At 49.1% G+C, this 23186-nt stretch overlaps 1 protein-coding gene across 4 annotated transcripts in view; it reads left to right on the top strand.

Moving 5' to 3' along the window:
• Rfx4 (regulatory factor X4) overlaps positions 1-23186 on the top strand; it is a 154723-nt gene that overhangs the window by 98400 nt on the left and 33137 nt on the right. For all 4 annotated transcript variants that reach the window (XM_059245594.1, XM_059245592.1, XM_059245593.1 and 1 more), the window contains 5 exons: positions 7542-7642; positions 9620-9678; positions 12677-12821; positions 18112-18206; positions 18624-18741. In XM_059245594.1, coding sequence (XP_059101577.1) covers positions 7542-7642; positions 9620-9678; positions 12677-12821; positions 18112-18206; positions 18624-18741 — 518 coding nt within the window. The remainder of the gene's footprint in view (positions 1-7541; positions 7643-9619; positions 9679-12676; positions 12822-18111; positions 18207-18623; positions 18742-23186) is intronic.

Here is a 23186-nt window from a genome sequence, read left to right as displayed (position 1 = left end):
CCAGCCTAGGGAGTGGGGGAGGGGCTAAGAAGGGAACCTCTCCCTCCAGGTGAGCCCCCATGAAGGCAGAGGGTCAAGAAGAGGCTCAGCAGATGCTGAAGGAGGAGGCATAGCCAGGGTCTGGGGAGGCACTTCATAGCCATGTGGTCAGGGTTGGTAGCTCCTTGCCTCCTCATGGACACCACCACAAAGCAGCCTCAGTGTTCAGATAATATAGAAGACTACGGATCCAGGACTGGAGAGATGGATCAGTGGGTGAGGTGCTTGCTCTGCCCAAATGTCTCAATCTGAGGACCCCAGAAAGCAAACGAAGGTGGTAACAACAGTGTCTCTGGATGCTTGTGGGCCAGCTAGCCTGGTGTGAGTACAGGGTGACAAATAACAGAGACACTGACTCCCGAGGTTGTCCTCTGACCTCAACATGTGCACCGTGGCACGTGAGTACCCACATGTCATACACAAAACAGACACACCACAAACAGACAAACAGACACACACAGAGACAGAGATAGAGACAGAGAGAGAGAGAGAGGGAGGGAGGGAGGGAGGGAGGGAGGAGGAGGAGGAGAGAGGAGAGATTTTTAAAAAGCCTCTAAACTCCAAATAGAACCTTTTTTCTGGGCTGAAACCCTCCACACTTTTCTTCAGCTTAATAAACGCAAACCATTGCCTGAAGCAAGAGGTCCTTCCACGGGGCTGCTGCGTTCTTTCTGATCCCAGACAAAGGCCAGCTCCCAGCTCCGGCGCCACACCAGCAGTGCATGGTTGGAGAACAGCAGCCTGCCCTTGCCACTGGGCAGTCACCCAGCGCTTCTCTGCAGCTTGGCCCTCTGTGGAGAGCAGCCAGAGATTCTGAGGAGTTGTCCCCATTAGATGGCCAGCCAGTATGAACTTGCCTTTAGGCCATTCTGGATCCTTTGGGTTCACCCTGCCCTCAGTGCTCGGAAGCACCTCCGTGGACCAGGCTCCTGGCAAGGCACCATGCCTAGCTCTGCTTTCCTTCAGGAAGACACAGTTCCATTCCTTCCTCAGCCACACCCCTCCACTCATGAGGAAAGCCTGCTGGCTCTGCCTCTAGAATATTCTAATCCGACCCTAGTGCACCGTTCCCACTCTTTCTGCTCTACCCAGGCCTCCCTCTTTCCTGGCCTGTTACAATATCCAGACAGTGCTTTCTCGGCTGTGCTTACCCTCCCGTAGTCCGTTTTCATCACAGAAGCCACAGCACTGTTTCTTTTAGTCGTATGGTAGGATTGAGTGTTGAGACAGCACAGGCATCTCATGATGGGAGAGAACAGTGGTTTGAAATACTGCAGTCAAGGTGAACAGCATTTGAAGTTGGGAAGGAGAAGGGAGTACACCATTATCTAGGGTGAGAGCGTATTAGGTAGAAGGACCAGCAAAGTGGGCAACAGCTTTGAGGTGCTAGAAAACAGAAAGGAGGCAGGTGCTGCTGAATGGAGCGAGCCAGGAGGCAAGTGGGAGCAGCTACAGGTAGAGGTCATTGGGCAGAAGGAGGGGGAGCCTGGGCAGGGCTTTGTGGAGACTGTCTGGGATCTGTCCATCTGAAGACTGAGAGACACTTACTTACTGATTACATCTAACAAACATTTCTTGAATGCCTACTATGTGTCTGGGGCTATGGTAGGTGCTGAGGATAAAGTGATAAGCAAAACAGATGTAGTCGTTGACCTCTGCTCCAGAGCACGTGGTCCAGTGAAAGATGTGCTCTAATCAAATAATTCCACAAGTTGGTACAGCATGACCTGACCGTCACAACCACAGGGCCTCCCCAGAGGAATAACTACAGGTTTTGACCTCGTCTTGGGGGCTTCAGGGATGGTTTTCTTACAGAAGTAACAGCCAGGCTGAGCTAAGAGGGGCGAGGAGGCGCTGAGCCCATGAATTAAGGGAAAGATGTTCTTGGTGCAGAGATCTGAAAGAACAAAGGTCCTGGGTGGAAGGGAGCTGCTCAGAGGCCAGTGGGACCCACGGTAGAGCAAAGGGGGCAGAGAGAGGAGAGGGCGGGAATATGTGCCTTGGGGGCTGCGGTGAGGATTTGGGGTTTCATTCTCAGAACATAGGAAGACACTGAAGACTTTTAACCTGAGGGTAACACAGATCAGCACCATTAATGTTTGGGGGATCTTCCCTTCACCTTGTGCTGGGATGGAGGTAGAGGGCGAGAGGCAAGGTGCTTAGGAAGTCGATATTGGGGCCCGGGTAAGAGATGGTGGCTGACTGAACTGGTGGGAGAGGGAACAGGTTAGATGCACTTCGGAAGGAATTTGGAGGTAAAAAGCTGCAGTCTGTGTTAAAAGGGGCAAGAGTCTGTGATGGCACATTTAACGGGCCTGCTAATAGAGGGACACTGAGCCACAAGCACACTAATAGAGGGACACTGAGCCACAGGCACACTAATAGAGGACACTGAGCCACGGGCACACTAAAAGAGGACACTGAGTCACAGGCATACTGAAGGACACTGAGCCATGGGCACACTAAATAGAGGACACTGAGCCACTGGCACACTAAACAGAGGACACTGAGTCACAGGCATACTGAAGGACACTGAGCCACGGGCACACTAAATAGAGGACACTGAGCCACAGGCACACTAAATAGAGGACACTGAGTCACAGGCATACTGAAGGACACTGAGCCACAGGCACACTAATAGAGGAACACTGAGCCATGGGTACACTAATAGAGGACACTGAGCCACGGGCACACTAATAGAGGGACACTGAGCCACGGGTACACTAATAGAGGGACACTGAGCCACGGGTACACTAATAGAGGACACTGAGCCACGGGCACACTAATAGAGGACACTGAGCCACGGGCACACTAATAGAGGGACACTGAGCCACGGGTACACTAATAGAGGACACTGAGCCACAGGCACACTAATAGAGGAACACTGAGCCATGGGCACACTAATAGAGGACACTGAGCCATGGGCACACTCATAGAGGACACTGAGCCATGGGCACACTAATAGAGGACACTGAGCCTTGGACACACTAATAGAGGACACTGAGCCACGGGCACACTAGATAAAGGACACTGAGCCACAGGCACACTAGATAGAGGACACTGAGCCACGGGCACACTAATAGAGGACACTGAGTCACAAGCACACTAATAGAGGATACTGAGCCACGGGCACACTAATAGAGGGACACTGAGTCACAAGCACACTAATACAGGATACTGAGCCACGGGCACACTAATAGAGGACACTGAGCCACGGGTACACTAATAGAGGACACTGAGCCACGGGCACACTAATAGAGGACACTGAGCCACGGGCACACTAATAGAGGACACTGAGCCACGGGCACACTAATAGAGGACACTGAGCCACGGGCACACTAATAGAGGACACTGAGCCACGGGCACACTAATAGAGGACACTGAGTCACAGGCACACTAATAGAGGGACACTGAGCCTCGGTCACACTAATAGAGGGACACTGAGCCACGGGTGTCCTCCTGATAGATGTAGCACAGGGGTCACCTGGAAAGTTTCCTGGACTAAAGAGAAAACTGTGGCTACTTTGGGTCAATTCTTAAGGCCTCAGGAAGCACACAGGAGAGGTGACTAAAATAAATGACAGCACAAGGAAGAAATCAACAACCACAGCATGGAGAGTCAGTCACAACCGAATTCAGAAAGCTTAAACTGGATGTTATCTCTTACATGTAAAATGTGCATATCATTAATTCGAATAAACTAAAAGCTGTCTTGAAGAGAAGCGGGGAGGTTGGAACACCAGCTGAGCCTTAGATGCCATCAGGAATTACAGTTCATTATGCCAGCTGTCCCAGGGACATGGAGATTTTAAATGAATGCACACATGTGAATGTATACACAGACACACATATTTAAACCTTGTGAAATTTGCACATTTAGTTATGTGGATGAGTAATGTCATGTATTTGCTAAAAGGTCCCAGAAAAGAAAAAAAGGGGGGGCATGTAGTAAATTAAACTGATAAAATACTGGTAATTGTTGTGGTTGTGGCAGTATTTGGAGGTTGTTTTTTTTTCTTTTCTTTTTTGTTATACTACCCTGGGGTCTGTTTGAAACATTTCATAACAAGCAAATTACAAACAAAGCTTCAGGGCTGAAGAGATGGCTTGAGAGTTAAGAGCTTCCCCTGCAGGGTTGGAGAGATGGCTCAGCGGTTAGGAGCACTGACTTCCCTTCTGGAGGACCCGGGTTCAATTCCCAGCACCTACACGGCAGCTCACAACTGTCTGTAACTCCAGAATCCAACACTCTCACACAAACATACATTCAGGCAAAACACTAATGTACACAAAATAAAAATAAGTAGGTTATTTAAAACATAAAAGAGAGCACCTCCTGCTTTTTCAGAGGACGTGAGTTCAGATCCCAGCACCTTCTCCAGGCTGGCAATCCCTGTGACCCCAGCCCCAGTGGATCACAAGCCTCTAGCTCAAGTGTATACAGCGTGCACTCAATTTTGAAAAAATAAAATTAAAACAAACTTTCAGAAACAAAACTTCATGGAAACTAGAGTTTCATTCTGGAATCGGGAATACAAGAATAGAAGTGTGTCTAAGGGAAAACAAGGTTTCATGTGGGGTGTGTTGGGCCCTTTGAGACCTGTGGGTAGGGATTTCATACACATAGTAGGTCTGACATTCTGCAGACCTCTGTGCTGGAGATGTGTAGGTGAGTGTAGGTAGTGACCGCCATGTGAGCGTGGATAAATCACTAGCACTGTGTGTGTCTGGTGCCCGTGGAAGTCTGAAGTGGAACTGAGAGAGGTCCAGTCCTCTGGAACTGGAGTTGTAATGGTGGGGTAGAGGGCCTGAGCTCCGTCCGCAGCTAGAAGAAGCATCCGCCGTTGCCAAGCGAAGCCAGGATTTTCCCAGAGGACAGGGTCACCGTGGAGCCCTACCACGAAGCCCAGCAAAGCAGAACAAAATGACTGCTTAGATGGAGGTGGCTGCTGAAGGGACAGCCGTGCGGGCTGAGGGACAGGAATGAGGCAGGAAGCGGAGAAGGAAGGCGGCCAAGTGTCCGGTGACGGATGGAGAGTCGGTGGACAGGGATGCAACCGGGACAACTAAAGCTGTCTGTTAGTCATGTGTGTGCGGTGTGCGTGTTTCACGTAGGCGAGTGTCATGGCACACATGTGGAGTCCTGGGGTTACACACTGCCATGTCCAGCTTCATGTCGGGCTCCGGAGATCCGAACGCAGGTCCTCATGTTTACACCATAGGCCCTTTGCCTACAGAGCCATCTCCCCAACCCCTCCATTTGTAAAGGTCCCACACACCCCATTTTCATTATTTATTGAGTGCCCTGGGAAATAGTCATGAAAACTAAGCACCTGCCCTCCTGGAGTTCCACATCATTCATTACATTGTTAAAGCCATACAATACTGAACTACATTTAAAAATAATCAGGCTGGGGCCTGGAGAGATGGTTCCGCAGTTAAGGAGCCTTGGCTGCTCCTCTATGGGACCTGGGTTCAAATTCCTAGCACCCACATGATGGCCTACAAACCGCTGTAACTCCGGTCCCAGGGGAATCCAGTGCCCTCTTCTGGCCACTGTGGGCACTGCATGTGTGTGGTACAGAGACGTACATGCAGGTAAAACACCACACAAACTATCCAAAATGAAGGGGAAATATTGGGTTAACAAAGAACAGACAAGTGGGAAATCATGTTAGGTCAGACAGTCAGGAAGGCTTCTCTGTGGAGGTGACTTTGAACAATAAGACCAAGAAAATAATGGAAGATGCCACACAAGGACCCGGGAAGGAGCAAAAAGCAGGATGGTAGTTGTGAAAGACTGCTCCCAGAAAGAAACAACAAAGGCTGCGTGTGGTGCACACCTTTAATCCGGAACTCTGGAAGAAGAGACAGGCGGATCTCTTTGGGTGTGAGGCCATCCTGGTCTACATAGCAAGTTCCAGGCCAGCCAGGGCTACATGGTGAGACCCTGTCCAAACAAACAAACAACAACCCAATAAACCAAAGCCAAAACAAACAAACAAAGCAATGAAGAAGCAGTATGCTTGAATGAAACGAATAGGGACAAAAGGAGTTTTTTAAAATAGCAAACAGTTTTACTTTTTTGCAAAGTGAGTCATTCTTGAATGCATTAAAATAAGTAGAGGGAAGCTCCAATGAAGAGGGAAAGCCTAATTCACAAGAGAAGGGACAGGACAGTCAGGAACAATGTCCCTAGGAAGGCAAGAAAGGCTGAAGGGTTGCTTTGGGATGAAGGAGCCAATGCCTCCTGACTGTTAGGGAGAAGCTACACGGTTTGTGCAGGGAGCAAGATGGCAGCCCAGGTGGTCACTTAGCCACACATGGAGAGGAGGGTAGACCCTGGGGGGAGGGCCTTAGAGGGGGCTAGGGCTAACTAGTCACATGACAACCACAGTACTCACTTAGCCACACATGGGGAGGAGGGTGGACCCTGTGGGGAGGGCCTTAGAGGGGGCTAGGGCTAACGAGCCACACAAAGAGTGGAGTGGGTGAAGGGAGAGAAAACGGCAGGGATTGCCGTGGAGGTTGGTGACCGTGGTCTGCCAGGTGAAGGACAGCAGAAGACTGAGCCAGGGCAGGGTAAGCAGCTGATCCTGAGTTAGGTGGCGTGGACGGTCACCATGGGGAGAGGTCCCTGTGTCTGGTAATACCCAGGAGGACAGTGGGTGTGAGGCTACAAGCAGATGGTTTTAACGTGGAGTCTGAAAATGGTGCTTCCCCTGTCCTCAGCTCCAAATTCCCATCTCACACTGGATCCTATGGCTCCTGGCTGCCTCCTGGGTCTAACCCCTTCCCACTTTTCTCCATCCTCAAAATTCACTATGGTTTCAAGGCCCATTTTAGAGCTTTTTGACGACTTAACACAAGCTGCTTCTAGACCTGCGAGATGGCTTAGCCAGTAAACATGTTGGCAAGCCTGACAACCAAAGTTTGAGTCCCAGGGCCCCACATGGTGGAAGGAGAGAACCAGTTCCTTCAAGTTCTCATCTGGCCTTTCCCCCATGGCACATAAACACACACACACACACACACACACACACACACACACACATGCACACAAATATGAGCGGGTGCTTCCCAGCTCCCACGGAAGGCAGCAGTTTGCTAGGCTGACTAGGCATCCAAACACCGCACGTGGATTCTTCCAGCCAGTGGTGTGGAGGCCAATTCCAGAGCAGCTTTCTTAGGCCAAGGCCCACTATCTTCACCCCTGACATAAGGCGCTTCCAAAATACCACGGAGGATGTCTTGCTCGCTGAATGAATTCTGGACGCCACCTCACCTTGCAGTGGCTTTTACCCGCCACTGTGCACAGGCACCCATAAGCCCCTCCCCCAACGCCATCCGATCTTCAAAGGCACGGGCTGCATGCGGTGCTTCTGGGCTGCTCTGACAAGCCGCATCTGTTGGTAGCAGCCAACAGAGGATTATGTGAAATAAATCCCTCTGGGGACTCAGAAACTCAGAGCGCACTTACAGCTCGTCATTTCTCCTTCTAGCTTAACTCAGGTGATCCGGAAGTTCGCCAAGCAGCTGGATGAGTGGCTGAAAGTGGCCCTCCATGACCTCCCAGAAAACCTGAGAAACATCAAGTTTGAATGTGAGTATTGAGTTGGGGAGCAGAATGGAGTGAGGGCGACGTTTCAAAGCCACTCCTTCCACGTGAATCGTTGATGAAGTAGTACTCGGCCTATGAAGCACCAGGGGTTAGGCTAAGTACTTCCCATGTGTGAACTCTTTAATCCTTGTAAAATGTTCATCGCGGCAGCACCGAGGAGGGATTCGGACTTAGGTAGTAAATAGCAAAGACAGGATTACTCCCAGCCTCCCTGTCTGATTCCAAAGTCAACACAATACTTCTAACTCCATTTAATCCTTACGGCAGGCACCACTATGAGGTAGGACACAGTGTCCCTAGCTACAGGCAAAGAAACATCCCAAAGCCACACGGCCGTACAGCTGGTGACTTGGAGACACAAACTCGTCAGTGTTCTGAGGTTTCCTTGAAGCTCCTGCCTGTGAAAGGCTGTAGCTAGTGTAAGAACCTCACATAGTCTCTGCCTAACTAAAAAGCCAAGTTAATAGTTCTTGTAAGGGGGCTGGAGCCATGCATCTTTGCTTGGCTAAGCCGTGCCTTGCAGTCCCCGGCACTAGCTGAGTCTGAGAGGCAGGCTCCGTTTTTCTGTCTTGATGGGTCTGAGCGTAGTGAAGACTCATGGACAGCACGCATTTGTTGCTATTGAACAAAGATGAGGCGGTTTTAAGCAAAACAAGGTTTTAAAATATGTTTCTTAAAGTCCATCTGAATGCAGCCTGCAGCCCTTGCCTAAAACAAGTACCAGTGGGTGGAACGAAGGCGATCAAATTACGCTTTCTCTGCAGGCGAAGAAGCCCTTTCAGACGCCTCGGGGCCGCCTGCAGCGCCCATCACCTATTGATAAAGCCTGCTTTATTTCACGGCTCTCAGTTCTTTTCTTTTCTCCAGCACTAAATTCCACATCACAAAGTTAAAGAAAAAGTAATTAAGGAGCAGGATTAACAATTGATCAGCCTGGAAAATTAGAAGTTCATCTCCCTGCACACACAGCCCCCGCCCCATTCCTCCACCCCACACACTATTTTTCAAACCAAGCCAGCTCTGAGTACAAATTAGATGGGGAAATTTCTGACGATTTCATGACCAGTTCAGAAATTAATGAGAAGAATGCCCCGTGCCCGTTTTAATTACGCCAGCAAAACAAACCCGTTCAAAGTCTGCGGCAAGGAGGAGGTGGGTTGGGTCTTCCACCTGTGCATGCTTGGAGGAAGCGGTCCTCCCCAGGGAGCCTGAGTGTTTGCAGAATGTGCAAGAGCGTGGAAGCAAACGCCTCCCACTCCCAGCCCGAGACTGGAAGAATGAAGTCCATGAACAGGAAACGTCTTTAAAAAAAATCCACAGATAAGCGGTCCCTTCACTTCAAATCATCAGACCATTAGGGCAGATAGGCAAACAGCCCTTCCTAAATCAAAACCCACAAACAGGTCCTAGAGGCCATTTGGCCAAAATGACAAATGATAAATGCCAAATTCCCTTGTAGAGGTAGCCAAAATGACAAATGATAAATGCCAAATTCCCTTGCAGGGGTAGCCCAGGTTCCACGCCAGGAGCACCCCTGGCCACACAGCACTGAGGTCAGTCACGGTTCCGATGAGACGCATCATGTTTTAAAGGGGCTTCTTGAAAGCTTTCGTTTGATTTCTGCGATGATCTGGAAGGCAGTGACGGAGCTTGCAATTAGCAAAATGAAAGACAAGTGAATAATTGCTTTTCCTCACGGTGATTGATGCCACCATTCCTCACACCTGCGAGGGTGGCATGTGCATGACTTTGAAATCTGTGCCCTAAATGTCATCATTAGGAAATGGCTGTTGGAGCCAAAACAGGACAAGAGTCAGGCGCAGGAGTCTGCCAGTGAGTACCTAAAAACAGATAGGGCGGTGAGGCAAAGTTAGAAAATGAGAACTCCTTTTTGAAATCTGCTCTTGGTTGGAATATCAAGCCTGCAAACGTTTCTAGCTTCCTGTTTTCTTGTTGCAGTGTCAAGAAGGTTTTCCCAGATTCTGAGAAGGCAAACATCTCTGAATCATCTCTGCCAGGTAGCCGTCGTCTCTCGGTTCTGTTAACCCACTGCTGAGTCATTGCGAAGTAGAAGGGCGTCATCCACAAGGATAACTTCCTGTGGCATCAATCTGTGGCTCATCAGGACTCTCTCTCTCTCTCCTGTGCTTAGTTTCTATACATAAGGAACTAAACACCTCAGCCCGTGTCTAAAGTTGTAACTTGTCTACAACACTGGTCACCCCCGGACCTTTTGGATATGATCAGGGTTCCCAATTTTGTGTTTCCTTCAAATAACTTGCTGGGTTTGTCAAATACTATCAACACTTCGGGGTGCAGCTGTTTATGTGGCACCCTTGGTCTCTCCCCCGTGGATGCCGGTTGTCTTACTCACTCAGAACGACATCTGAGCACCCTAGTCACACGTAGAAACCCTTCAAGAAGTAGCAGCTTGCCCAGAGCAGCATGTAACCTGGTCAGTAGTCAGCATTCAGCAAGGATGGCCATTCCTCCTCATCCCCAGTTCTCTGTCAGAGCTGATCCACCTCACTCATTCATATCAACTGCCTTTACACACTCAGATCTGCAATCACTCCTGCAGAGTGCCGTGGTGCTGGGGGATTCTGGTTACACAACAAGGCAAGGGTGGGCTTTTCTAATTCAGAGTGGTCCAAGGAAGGCTCCATCTGGGAATCCCCACACCTCTCACTGTTCTTACCTGTGCCTGTTGCTGAAGGCGCACAGGATGGTTTAGGAACAGAGGGGACCCTTTCTAGGTTGGGCCAGCTGTGATAAAGGCAACTCCTGGGCATTGTTCTGGGGAGAGTCTGACAAATGACGGAGCTTAGGGAAGAACATGATTATAAGGAAAACTGAGACACACTCCTTGTCCTGTATTTCTGAGACTATGTGCCAACCCCATTCTCTTCCTCTCTTCTACTTGGAAAAGGGAGCCTTAGACCTATCTGGAAACATACACATGCTTTTGGTGTTTTCCTCAGGGGCTCAGATTCTTTAGGAAGGATTTTGCCCCTTTAATGCACACATAGACCTCTATTCCTGTGCTTGCACTCATGCGTGGCGTGTGTGTGCATGTGTATTCTTTTTTTATTATTATTATGTATACAGAAGAGGGTGCCAGATCTCATTATAGATGGTTGTGAGCCACCATGTGGGTGCTGGGAATTGAACTCAGGACCTCTGGAAGAGCAGTCGGTGCTTTTAACCTCTGAGCCATCTCTCCAGCCCGTGCATGTGTATTCTTACACTCACGAACATGCACACACACACCTGCACACACATACCCTCTCCACCTTGCACACATAGAGCACGGAATTCAGTTAGTAAACACCACATTTCCAACCTCATTAGACAGCTCCCATACACATTCCTGGACCAGCCAGAACTCTGGACTGGTGTTAATTCTGGGAATGAAACACAACGGTACATTTAGGCTGATAAACCAATGAGCTTTACTAAACACATACACAGAGCAAGTCGAATTAAACAAGACCCAAGGAGAGACTCTCTCAGACACACTACACTAGTCAGGCGGGCAGCTAGGCACTCATCTCAGCCACTCATTTCACAAAATCGTTTAGAAAGCCTGCTGCATGCCAGACACTGTGTTAAGTGGTCCTGTCTTCATCAGGAAGACAAGTCAGTAAGTGAATAAATAAATAAACAGGTAAATAAGCAAGCATGTTGTGAAGGAAACAGGGTAGAAATGGGAGAAAGCACAGAATACCAAGTGTTTAACTGGGATAAACTGGTTGGAGAAGGGCTCTCCACGTATGTCACATTGAGGCGGAAGCATCAGGACAGCAGGGCTGCTGGGGCACGGCGGGAAAAGAAAGCTTCAGTCTGTGGGAACACAGTGTGCTCAGGCTCCGAAGTGTGAGCACAGTCTGTGCAAAGCAAAGCAACCTCAGTAACGACAGTGCGTCCACGGAGCCCTGCTTCCGGTCTACACACTGTACTTTATGCCATCATGAGGAGCATCAAGAGGCAGGGACCGCTGTGTCTCCATTTCAGACCGTGAGACCAGGGTGGCAAGCCGCAGAGCTGGGTACGAGCTACGTATGCTTGAGTCCACGGCACGTGACCTTCACATGTTGCTGTTTTCATGATCAAACATGCAGACACTCTGGTGTCTCTGACCATCAGAGAGGGTGACAGTCATTTCTGTGGAGTTGACTTGTGCTTGCATAGAGTAGAGCAGAGAATGTAGTTACCTCTGCCTGGAAGCTGACAAGTCTTAGAGATCAAGGATGCTCCTGGATGTTTTCAATTACTACAAAAAGTTTATTAAAAGACATTTTAAAAATATGAGCGTAAAATAAATATCCTAGATATCTTTTCCTTTGCTCTTATTAGTATCGTTTCCAGCTTGTAAATTTCAGTTCACTAACAACAGTTTGCTGGGATAGTTATAGTTTTAAAACACACACACACACACACACACACACACACACACACCCCTGTATCTTAATGTCTCCTATTTTTCTACATTATTCACATTTGTTTCACTCTCCTAATCATATAAAAACAAGCACAAAGAATAAGAATCCAAAATGCATGATAATATATTCATGTGAAAAGTCTACATTGTGAAATTTCTGGATACCCGTTAGGCCCAGGGTGGCCAGAGCAGTTCCTCAGCAGGTCCTGCCACTTTTCTGGCACTAGAGGCACAGAGGTTTATTAAACACAGAACTCCTTCCTATGGGCTTGAGCCAGAAAGCTACCAGATGTCTGGGCCTCATCCCAAAGGGGCTGGGAACAATGGCAGGGTTTGGCCTGGCCCAGGTCACCTTCGTGGAGAAGAAGAAGAGAGGAGAAAGCCTCAGGAAGAGAGAGTGTCTCTCTGAATTTTATGAGTTAGGGCATCACCATTGTTCCTTGAAATGGAGTTTCCCTGGATTTCAGAGTAGTTTACAGAATATGATAAGCATCCCCGCTCAGGAGGCACACGGGCGCAGAGGAGAGGGGCTTTAACTGGACATGTGCTGACAAGGCGGCTGGATTGGATTACAGGCCTCTCGAACGGTGATCCACAGTGCAGACATCACGTTCCAGATGCTGGAGGACTGGAGGAACGTAGACCTGAACAGCATCACCAAACAGACACTCTACACCATGGAGGACTCTCGAGATGAGCACCGCAGACTCATCATCCAGTGTAAGGTGTCCCACGGGGGGGGGGGGGGGGGGGGGGTTGTCCTTCTGTTTCTGGTTTTAAAAGGGAAAAAGTATCTTGATAAATATTCACATGGTGTTTCCACCCTGTTCCCTTCCCTGAATCCCATTCTTCTTATTGTTCCTGTTAAATGGGTCGGCCCAGACAGGAGAGCAAATTTACTTAAGAAGATATGTGTCAACATGGCTGATGCAGTTGGGTAGCACACATGTCATACAAAGGACCCTGTATGTGACCCTGCATGCCATGCATACCTCCAGCTCAGTGACAGAGAGTGGGAACTGAGACTTGTGGCCTGCTTTGGTGTATGTCAGTGTAGAGCCAGCTGGATGTGATGCCTGTGTCAGTGGAAGGTCACATGACCATGAGTTGCACACACACCCCACTCCCCCTCACCAACACGTCAGTAGGTGACCCTTTCAGGCACGTTAAAGTTTGAGAAGATGTGAATGGGTGGTGAGTTACTTCCATGAACATGTGTTCATGGCCATATGGACAAAGGTTTCCTACAAGCAAGTAAGATTCCAGTGCAGCCAGCCCTGACATGGGCAAGATGTTTGCTCCCAAGAGTGGAACACGAGGGGACAGAAAATATCACCCGTCACCTTTAGACACTTCTGGTACTGCTCAGGGCACACCTCACTTTGGCCAGCCATCCTTTCCTCGGAAGGGCAGCCGGGGGCATGCTGTCAGGTGAGTAGTCAGCACCCCTCAGAGATTCCGGGGAGGGTGGTGCTGATAGTATACTAACAGCAGATGATCCAAGACCCCTACCTTCTGTGTGGGTAAATTACATCGTCACTCCGATGACCATCAGGAGGAGGAGCGGATTCAGAAAAGCCCAAGCCTCTTGAGTTACAGCGTCTGCTCCTCCACACTGTTGTCCTGGTCTAAGCCTGGGCTGTTTATGAACCAAAATTCTCTGAGATTCCCTATTAGAGGGCACTTCCTTTTAGGGCCTCTCAAAGGCCAACAGGGCCCTAAATATCTGCACCTGTGGCCCTCCATGAGACTTACTTCCTGGGTTCAGACCCTGGCCCTAACTCGGGTTCTTATTCCTTCTCTGCACAGCTGCTCACTTGTCTGCTGTTGAGTCTTAGCAAAAACCACGGATTTAATAATGCAGTGTAGCAGCTGCCTGCTCGCTGTCAAGTGCTCTCTCAAACCACCATGTGTGATACCATCAATTCTTCACAGCCTCACGAGGGACGGTCTCATGTCACTCTCACTTTACATTTGAGAACACTCAGCTCCATCGAGTTGATGGGGCTTCCCCAGGGTCCTGTGACCAGCATGCCACAGTGCTGGGCCTTGAACCTAGACCTGTGTCAGCCTCCCCAGCCCAGGGCAGCTCCTGCTGTGAAGGAGCAGAGGGAACCAAAGTTGTAAAATGCCACTGAGCTCAAGAGGGGGCAGGATCTTTCCAAGTGCTTTCTATTATTCTTTTTTGTTTGTTTTCATCGTGCGTGCATGTGTGCGGTGCGTGTGTGTGTGTGTGTGTGTGTGTGTGTGTGTGCGTGTGTGTGTGTGTGTGCCTGTGCGTGCGTGTGTGTGTGTGTGCCTGTGCGTGTGTGTGTGTGTGTGTGTGCGTGTGTGTGTGTGTGTGTGTGTGTGTGCCTGTGCGTGCGTGTGTGTGCGTGTGTGTGTGTGCCTGTGCGTGTGTGCGTGTGTGTGCCTGTGCGTGCATGTGTGTGTGTGTGTGTGCCTGTGTGCCTGTGTGTGTGTGCGTGTGTGCGTGTGTGTGTGCGCGCGCGCGTGTGCCTGTGCGTGTGTGTGTGCGCGCGCGCGCGCGTGTGTAGTTGCACATATGCCGCAGCATGTGTATGGAGCTCAGAGGACAAGCTCATCCTTCACCTTTGACCTTGTTTGAGACAGGGTCTCTTGTTCATCACGGCCTATACCAGGTGTCCTAGTCAGGGTCACTATTGCTGTGATGAAACACCATGACCAAAGCGACTTGGGGAGGAAAGGCTTTATTGGGCTTACACTTCCACATTGTAGTCCATCGCTGAAGGAAGTCAGGACAGGAACTCAAGCAGGGCAGGAACCTGGAGGCAGGAGCTGATGCAGAGGCCATGGAGGAACACTGCTTACTGGCTTGGTCCCCATGGCTTGCTCAGCCTGCTTTCTCATAGAACCAGGACCACCAGCCCCGGGGGTGGTACCACCCTCAATGGGCTGGACCCTTCTCCACTAATCACTAATTAGGAAAATGCCATACAATCAGATCTCATGGAGGCCTTTTCTCAGTTGTGTTTCCCTCCTCTCAGATGACCTCAGCTTGTGTCAGATGACGTATGGCTAGCCAGCACACCAAGCTCCTGGGAAGTCTCCTGTCTCTGCCTCCATTTCACTGTCACAGTGGTGACATTATAGCTGTGTGCCGCTCAACACACAGCTGATTTTTGTTTGTTTTTTTAATGTGAAGTCTAGAGATCCAGACCCACACCCTCAAACCACCCACCAGTCCATCTCCCCAGCTTCCAGGCTGGATTCGGGCTCTGTTTCACCTATTCTTAGCTAGACCCAGAGAAAGCCTGTTTCCAAGCACCCTTACGGCCCGCGGGAAACCACTGGTCACTATGTCCCAGGGCCTCCCAGTGAGCCAGGCATGGACCTGGCGTCCGACAATGTCTGAGGAGCAGAGCCCACCAGTTACCCTGCCTCTCAGTTCTAGCGAACACTCATAGTTTTACACTGGCTTCCCTCTCCCCTTAGAGCCTCTTGTGGGAAGTAAAATGTGAACCAGACTTAGGGAAAAACACAATCAGCAGAGCTGGTTGAAGGGACCAGGCTCTGAGCCCCATGCTGGAGCACCATGGACACCATTGCCGCCTCTCTCTCTGAGAAAGACTCTCTGGGTTCTCTGGGTCCCTTTAGATGCAGGACAGAATGGTGTCATTTGAAGCTGGAATTATACTGTGGTTCAGTTCAGCCCAGCTGGTCCTCACTGGATGTCTATCCTGGATCAGGCTCTGTGTTAACAGCCAGGCAGTGACTGGGATAGACACTGCCCTTCTGACACAGAGCCCAGAGTCCATGGCGCGTCCAAAGCTGATGTACAGCTCTGCTGCAGACAGTGCTATATGATGCAATGCCAGGAAGGAGTTTGAGGCAGGTGCCAAGCCCAAAGGCGGATGGCCCAGTACATAGGTGTCATACGTGTACCTCCCAAGAGACAGGAGCAAAGTCCGTGAAGTCAGTCTGAGCAGGGGTGGGGGCACCTGCATGCTGCACCTCACTTTCGCTACAACCAGCCGACATCTGCAAAGTCTGGCTGTCGGGGTCACCATTGCATCTGTGATGTGGAGCCTGAGTGGCTCCCTTTAGCTCTGACATGTATTGGTATTTGAGCACACCCCTAGAATGAGTGTTAAGAGGTACCTCAGGAAAGGGGTGGGCTGTTTGCTCAAAGGCCTTGCTGGAACCTTGGCTCCGGTGCATGGAGATCATGGTTTCTAGTTCTGTAAGATGAGAATAATGCAGAGGGGTTAAACATGACTAAATACTGCAGGCTTAGTGCACAGCGGAGGAGTGCTCCACAGCGGAGGAGTGCTCCACAGCGGAGGAGTGCTCCACAGCGGAGGAGTGCTCCACAGGGGAGGAGTCCTCCACAGTGGAGGAGTGCTCCACAGCGGAGGAGTGCTCTACACGGCAGTGGTTAGGAAGCAGATGATGAACAGAGCTATTTGGAATCTTAACTGCTATTCACTAGCTGTGAAACATTTGGGCAGTTTGTCATCTTGAAGTGCCTCAGTTTCTTTATTTGCAGACAGGAAAAATGAGAGCACTTCCTCCTGGGTTTGTCCATCCGCTCACTCAGCAACCAGCTGCACACATACTCTGCACTGGGCAGTCCTAAGCACTGGGGTCACGACATTAACGCTGACTGACTGCACCCATGTAAGTCACTGAAGAGAGTGCCTGGCGCTTGGCAAGTGCTCAAGAAAGTTAGCTGTTGCCATTTTTGCTGTACCACCCTTATTGTCACCATTGGTAGCTAAGGCACAGTAGTCCGGACACAGAGGAAGAACCCCAAAGCCGTCTGTGTGCTGGGCTCTGCGGTGTAACTCGCTTGCTTTCTAGCTTTGACTTCATTAAGGTGTAGAACCTTGTGTTAGTTACTTTTCCCATTGCAGTGGTAAAATACCCCAGTAGAGCCGATGAGGACAGGGTCATCTGGGCTCACAGTTCAAGGCTACAGTGCATCATGGCAGGGTTGTCACGGTGGCAGGAGCCTGAGGTGGCTAGTCCAGGGTCAGGAAGCAGACAGTGATGAATGCTCACGTCCAGCTTGCTTTCTCCTTTCCATTCAGTTCAGGATTCCAGCCCATGGACTGAAATCACCCACAGTTAAGGTGGGTCTTCTAACCCAAGCTAGGGAACCCTCAAGGCAGGTCCAGAGCCCTAGCTCCATTCTGTCAAGGTGACAATATTAGCTGCCACACACCTCGTTTATAATCTGAGAAAGACCAATGTACTTTTAAAGCCCATCCTTATGCTAAGTATTGGGACCGTTTGGCTTCACAGAGTCACCAAACAAGCAAATTAGAGAGAATTGGCTGGCCTTCCCACATGGGGAAAAAAAATTGCTCAGACACATGAAAACAACAGATCTTGAACTGTGGTTTTATTTACTTAGCTCCATGTCTAAAAACCACACCGAAACTATTCAATGAAAAAGATGTTTACAATGCAAGTGTCCCCAGCCATGTACCTATTTCCCACAGTGCTTCACCGATTCCCAAGCACTTCCATGCTTACTTTCCTATCCTGAAGCTGAAGACAGGGCAGAGAGAGGACCAGATGGTTTCATTTGATTAGGATATGTTCAGTACCTAGCGCCGAGAGGCTGGGTTGTGGTCCAGAAACAGTGGGATCATTGTTTGTGCCCCATCCCTGGCAGACAGCAAGAGATAGTAATGCCCTGACCTAATGGTTAAGCAAGGCTTTCCAGGTTAACAGCCGTGGCACAAGTAACGCACCAAACAATGACCTTAAAGAAGAACCAGCAAGAAGACTGGACACCTGACCAGCTGTTGGCCAGTGCTATTAATGGTGTAGTGGAGGCAGAATAAAGACAGTAGTGTGCCGTGAGAGGTACGAGGGGGCGGGAAGACACGTGAGCTGGAGAGAGGCAGAGGGAGGGCTGGAAGGATTTCATCTCAGCTGGACCATGAAGAACCATGCAGTCCAGTCCTCTGTGCCTTAAAGGACATGGCTCTATGGAACTACAGCTTGAGGAGGGTGCATGGTTCTGCTTCATTTTCAGTGTACCAGGAGTTTGACCACCTGCTGGAGGAGCAGTCGCCCATGGAGTCTTACATAGAGTGGCTGGATACCATGGTAGACCGATGCGTTGTGAAGGTTGGTAGAGCCCAAGGGAAGGGGCAGCCATGGCTCCTACAGGTGTTTGGTTGTCTCCGTGGACCTCAGCTAGCATAGAACCCCAGAGTGAGCTAGCTGATGTTCCTCAGCATCCATAGACTTCTGGGGTTGCAAGGAGGAGACCTGGCCTCAACCCTGGGAGGTGGAGGGGACAGAGACAGGACTCTGAGTCCCCTATTCCTGAGTCACCCAGGTATGCATCCCTTACTTGTCCCTTACATAGCATCTTGGCGTCAGATTTTATTAAGTGTGTTTATGCTGCTAAAACCAAAAAGACAAAAGAAAAAAATCACTGCTTCACAGGCTTGAACTTGAAGGCTTACAGGCCTTCCCTCGTTTTTCAGAGCCAATGGTGAATGAAGAACTGAAGTATTAAAGCCATTCATTTGCTTGTAGGTGGCTGCCAAGAGACAAGGGTCCCTAAAGAAAGTCGCACAACAGTTCCTGTTGATGTGGTCTTGCTTTGGTACAAGAGTGATCCGGGACATGACCTTGCACAGTGCTCCCAGCTTCGGTAAGGCTATCCGACTGACACACACACACACACACACAATGTCCAAATGTCCAACCACTTGTCTGGACTCTGTGCACCTCTGTGGAGTCATCCACAGTCTCATCTGCTATCTCTGAGGCCACAAGGACATCAGTGTGAAGGCATCTGTTGGGGTGGGACACAACTCTTAGGTTTTTTTCAGAGGGCAAGAGGGCACCGAATGCTAAAGATGAAATGGCAAAGCAGCCCAGGAGAAGCCGAGAGGTTTGCTGACAGAGGGACCTGCCAGCATTGAAGGAGGCAGGGGTGCCAGTGGTCCAGCACCCTTTGTCTCATGTCCCCAGTGTCTACCACTTCCACACGGTCATCTGCAGAATTCCACAGCTGTGGGCATTCTAAGACTGGGCACAGACGGCCCCTGAGCTTAAGCCTTTGCAAATGGCTTGACTGATACCTAGGCTTATTTTCTGCCGTTTTTCAGTTTTTTCTCATTTGTCAAATGACTGACTTTTGATGTTTTGATTAATATTTCCTCAGAAATGCACTCTGGCCCACTCTGTAGAAGAAGGCTTTTGCACGCCCCCTTTTGTTTTCCTGACACCGTAGGTCACCCCTAAGTCCTCACTTACTGCTCCGCACTGTGACAGTGCTGGAGGTCTGTCTCCAGGTCCTGTCTCTGCAGGCAGAAACCTGGTCCCCAGCTCAGTGAGGACATTATGCTGCCACCAGGACACAGTCTCCTTTCAGCAGAGAGGATGTATGTCTGAGTCCAGATCATTCATAGCAAAGGAGGTGGGACCTGGAAAGATGTTATCTAGATTTCAAAATTCCACAACACTGGCCTCTGTTTTCCCGGTGTCTCTACCAGGGACAGTTGGTAAAGCTTCTAGGTAACTGCTTCCATGCTGTCTTTCTCTGCAAATACAGATGTGATTTCATGTCTCATAATTTCAGATGAAGCCGATCAGCTCTCAGCTTTGTCTTGGGTTTTCATTTGACACTTCCCCTCTAACTTTCTGTGGATTTGTCACCATTTTCCAGTTGTGTCCTACAACGATGTGCCACTGTGGTAAAATACAGGAGCATTATTTAGGACCTGTTACTTCTTTACTCGTGAGTAAAGAGTCGACCTACTCAGACATTTTGTTGGCTGTTTCTTCCACGTCAGCCCTGGGTTCTCTGAGCCTGCCCATGCTTCAGCTACAGATGGAAACTCTCTTTGAGCAGAGCATGGAAATGCTCTGATGACTGCTGCCTGAGCAGTGCCATCAGATGTGGCCTTTTGATGACTTCCAGTCCGTGGTGGTGAGCATTAGCACATGTTACCTGTAGCTCTGGAAAGATCATATGTGTAGAACTGCTTTTGCTTAAGCAATGGCTGAACGGCATCTTGAGATTTTTTTTTCATTGCTTCAAAATCAAAGATTCAATCATTTTTCACACATACTCATGCATGCACATGGACAAAGTGAGAAGCCTCTGTCCCGTGCCTTATCGCTTATTCTCCATTTGCTGACCCATAAAATAAGCATGCCACTGGTCACCTCCCATCATGCAGGGACAGCTGTTTCCTTGGCATTTCTCTTTGTAGTTCATTCGTTTGGGCTGAGTTAACAAGCAATGTAAATTTGGAAGACTGGACAAAACAATTGTGGTTTATTAATGCCTTGAATTTCTTTCTGAGATGTACTAGTCATTAAAATGGGTTTATTTCTTTTCCGATCACACTGTTTTAGGATGTGCTGGAAACTGGGGTAAATGGCGTGTGTGTGTGTGTGTGTGTGTGTGTGTGTGTGTGTGTGTGTATAACACACACACACACACACACACACAATGAAAAGAGAGATGTTAACCCAATTTCACTCTTACAGTATTTTTCTTAGCCTTGAGTAGGTTGAAACAATGCCTGCCTCTAAGTCCATTCAGCAAACTCTGAAACGGTCCAGCTCATCTGACTCATTGTTGAGTTTTGCAGCTTGGGGCGACAGGCAGGTTGAAAGAATGTGTGGCAGACAAAAGCCCAGCTCCCCCTTTCTGCCTGTATATGTCAAAGACCCAGTTGGTGGCTGTGTTTGGGTCATGTGTGCACTGTATGAAAACAGCTAATTAGGAAAAAGAGCTCTCTGTTCCCCGGCCCCTCCCCCAGCTGCAGGGGCCAGCTCTATGTTATCTTATAACTCCTGCATGGTCCTCAGCATGCGGAATGGTGTGGGGTTCCTCTAAGTGCCAGCTTGGCAGGCTGACCATTACAATGATCTGTGGAATACCTCAAAGGGCCCTGGCAGCCTGCCTCCTCCTCTCAGAGCAACCCTCTGAAAGGCAGTTGACACCTTCCCTACCCTTGATTGCTTCTCAATTTTGACTCCATGGTTCCTATTAGCCGAGTCTATGCTTTGATCTAGAGCAGCCAGACTTTCTACCATAAACAGTGTCCCTAGAAGTTTGCAAAGGTAACAGGTGACAAGCTTTGGTCCTGGTGATGTTGAGCAAGTTAAAGGTTCCGTCACATACACACACAAAAAAGAACCCACTCCATTTCAGTTGACTGAAGTGATTCCAGTTCAGGGACACCTGAGTCTCCAATCAGCACAGCAGCCTTCACCCTTTTGCTGTGGATTTTCACCAAATGCCCATTTATTTCACTAGTGTGGGTGTCTGTAGGCAACAGTCACTCCTGACGTACTCCAGAGCAAAACTATGTGAAAGGCCCAGCGTTACAGTTACGGGCATGGCCACACATCCTTGCACACGTCACTTTTCAGCATGATGGTTTTATGGTCCAGCATCAAAGCCCACCCTCGTGGGCTGCGGCTGGAAGGCCCCGGGGGCATCTCTCATGGAGTGGCTCCCAGACCTGGTGGCTGTGATAGAATCTTCCAAATTGCCTCTCTACACTCAGGTGCTCTGACTCCCTATTACTCAGAGCCTGTAAAACATGAGGACTCCGATGTTGCTAGTGTCGCTTGGGCCCTCTCCAAGCCCTGAGAGCATGAATTTCCTCCCGCCCCCCACCCTGCCCTTTTCAGGCCCAGAGAGAAGGAGGACTTGCATGAGAGACTGAGTTCTTCCAGGGACAGGGCGTCCTTCTCAGCTCACATGTATGCTCTTTCCCATAAGCTGTCCTGACCCACCTGCCTTTCTCAATTCAATGCCGATGGGAACTACGAACCAGTATTTATGAAGAGCCTAATAGATTTTAAACACTCTATTAGCATTTTTCCTATTGCTGCCTTTAGTATGTCAGATGAGGAAGCTGGGGTCGAACTTAATAATAATTACTTTAACAAATGTTTGGCAAAAATATAAGCTTGTTTATTTCTCACTTCAACTCCACAAGGCAGATGAATGCGCAGGGTGGGGAGGGAGCTTGTGGAATTTCTTTGCTCAAGATCCAGGAGGCAGAAAGGTACAGCTGTGGCTCAACACCCGTCGCTGGGCTCAGATGAATGGCAAAAAGGACTGACAACTTTATCCACACTGACGCTTTTAAATTTATGAATTAAGAGTTTTTAATTTGAATGATGAGAGAAAAGAATAATCATTAGACTGTTGCAAATACTAACAGACAACAATGGAATAATATCTTAAGTGCTGAGAACAAAAATCATCAACTTACTCAAGAGTGAGGGCAATAGAAAGCCATAGTCAGTTATATAAAGACCGAGAGAATTTGGCATCCACATATGTGCGTCAGAAAGAAAAGGCTGCTAAAGGATGCACTTTAGCAAGAAGAAAAATAAAGCCAGAAATACGTTGGCACACAAGAAACAGCAATTTTCTGATTATCACTGCTATGTAACAAACTGCTCCAAATCACAGAGGCCTGATCCGGACAGATTCCTGTTGTCAGTACCTGTGGTGACTCAGGGGTCTGTATGTGACCATCCATGGGTGATGGTCTCAGACATGGGGTAAGTTCCTTCACACTCTGTTTGCTCAAGAGTTCCAGGCCTCCTCCCCCCTAATCTTTAATGCAAAGAATGTACATGAATTTGAGAGCCTGTTTTCACGTGAGAGAAGAACTTATGTAAACAAATCTAATTAGCTAATCCTTTCTCCACTTGTTATTTATATATATGTGGCAGGGGGCATGCCACAACACAAGTGTGACAGTCAGAGGGCCACCCTTGGGAGTCGGTTCTCTCCTTCTACCATATGGGTTCTGGGAGTCGAACTCAGGTCTTCAGGGTTGGCAGCAAGCGCCTTACCCACTGAGCCATCACTAATCTTTGTGTGTGTTCTTTACAAAGGCAAAGGCAAGTGTCAGGAGAAAATATATAACATGGAGTAGTGAGACGTGAAGGCTGAAGAGCAGTTAAAACATGAAGAGTCTTTGTCTCTACAACTACTAAATAACCCCAGATTTTGCTGAGATAGTGTATCTATCCACATATGTTTTCCCAGTAAACATGGAGAGTGTACGTATAGGATGAATTAAGCGATTACCACATGACATCATAATTTGC

Source organism: Peromyscus eremicus, chromosome 18, assembly GCF_949786415.1.
Source record: "Peromyscus eremicus chromosome 18, PerEre_H2_v1, whole genome shotgun sequence".
Taxonomy (NCBI): Eukaryota; Metazoa; Chordata; class Mammalia; order Rodentia; family Cricetidae; genus Peromyscus; species Peromyscus eremicus.
The sequence above is the reverse complement of the archived record's forward strand: the minus strand, read 5'-3'. Positions and strand labels throughout refer to the sequence as shown.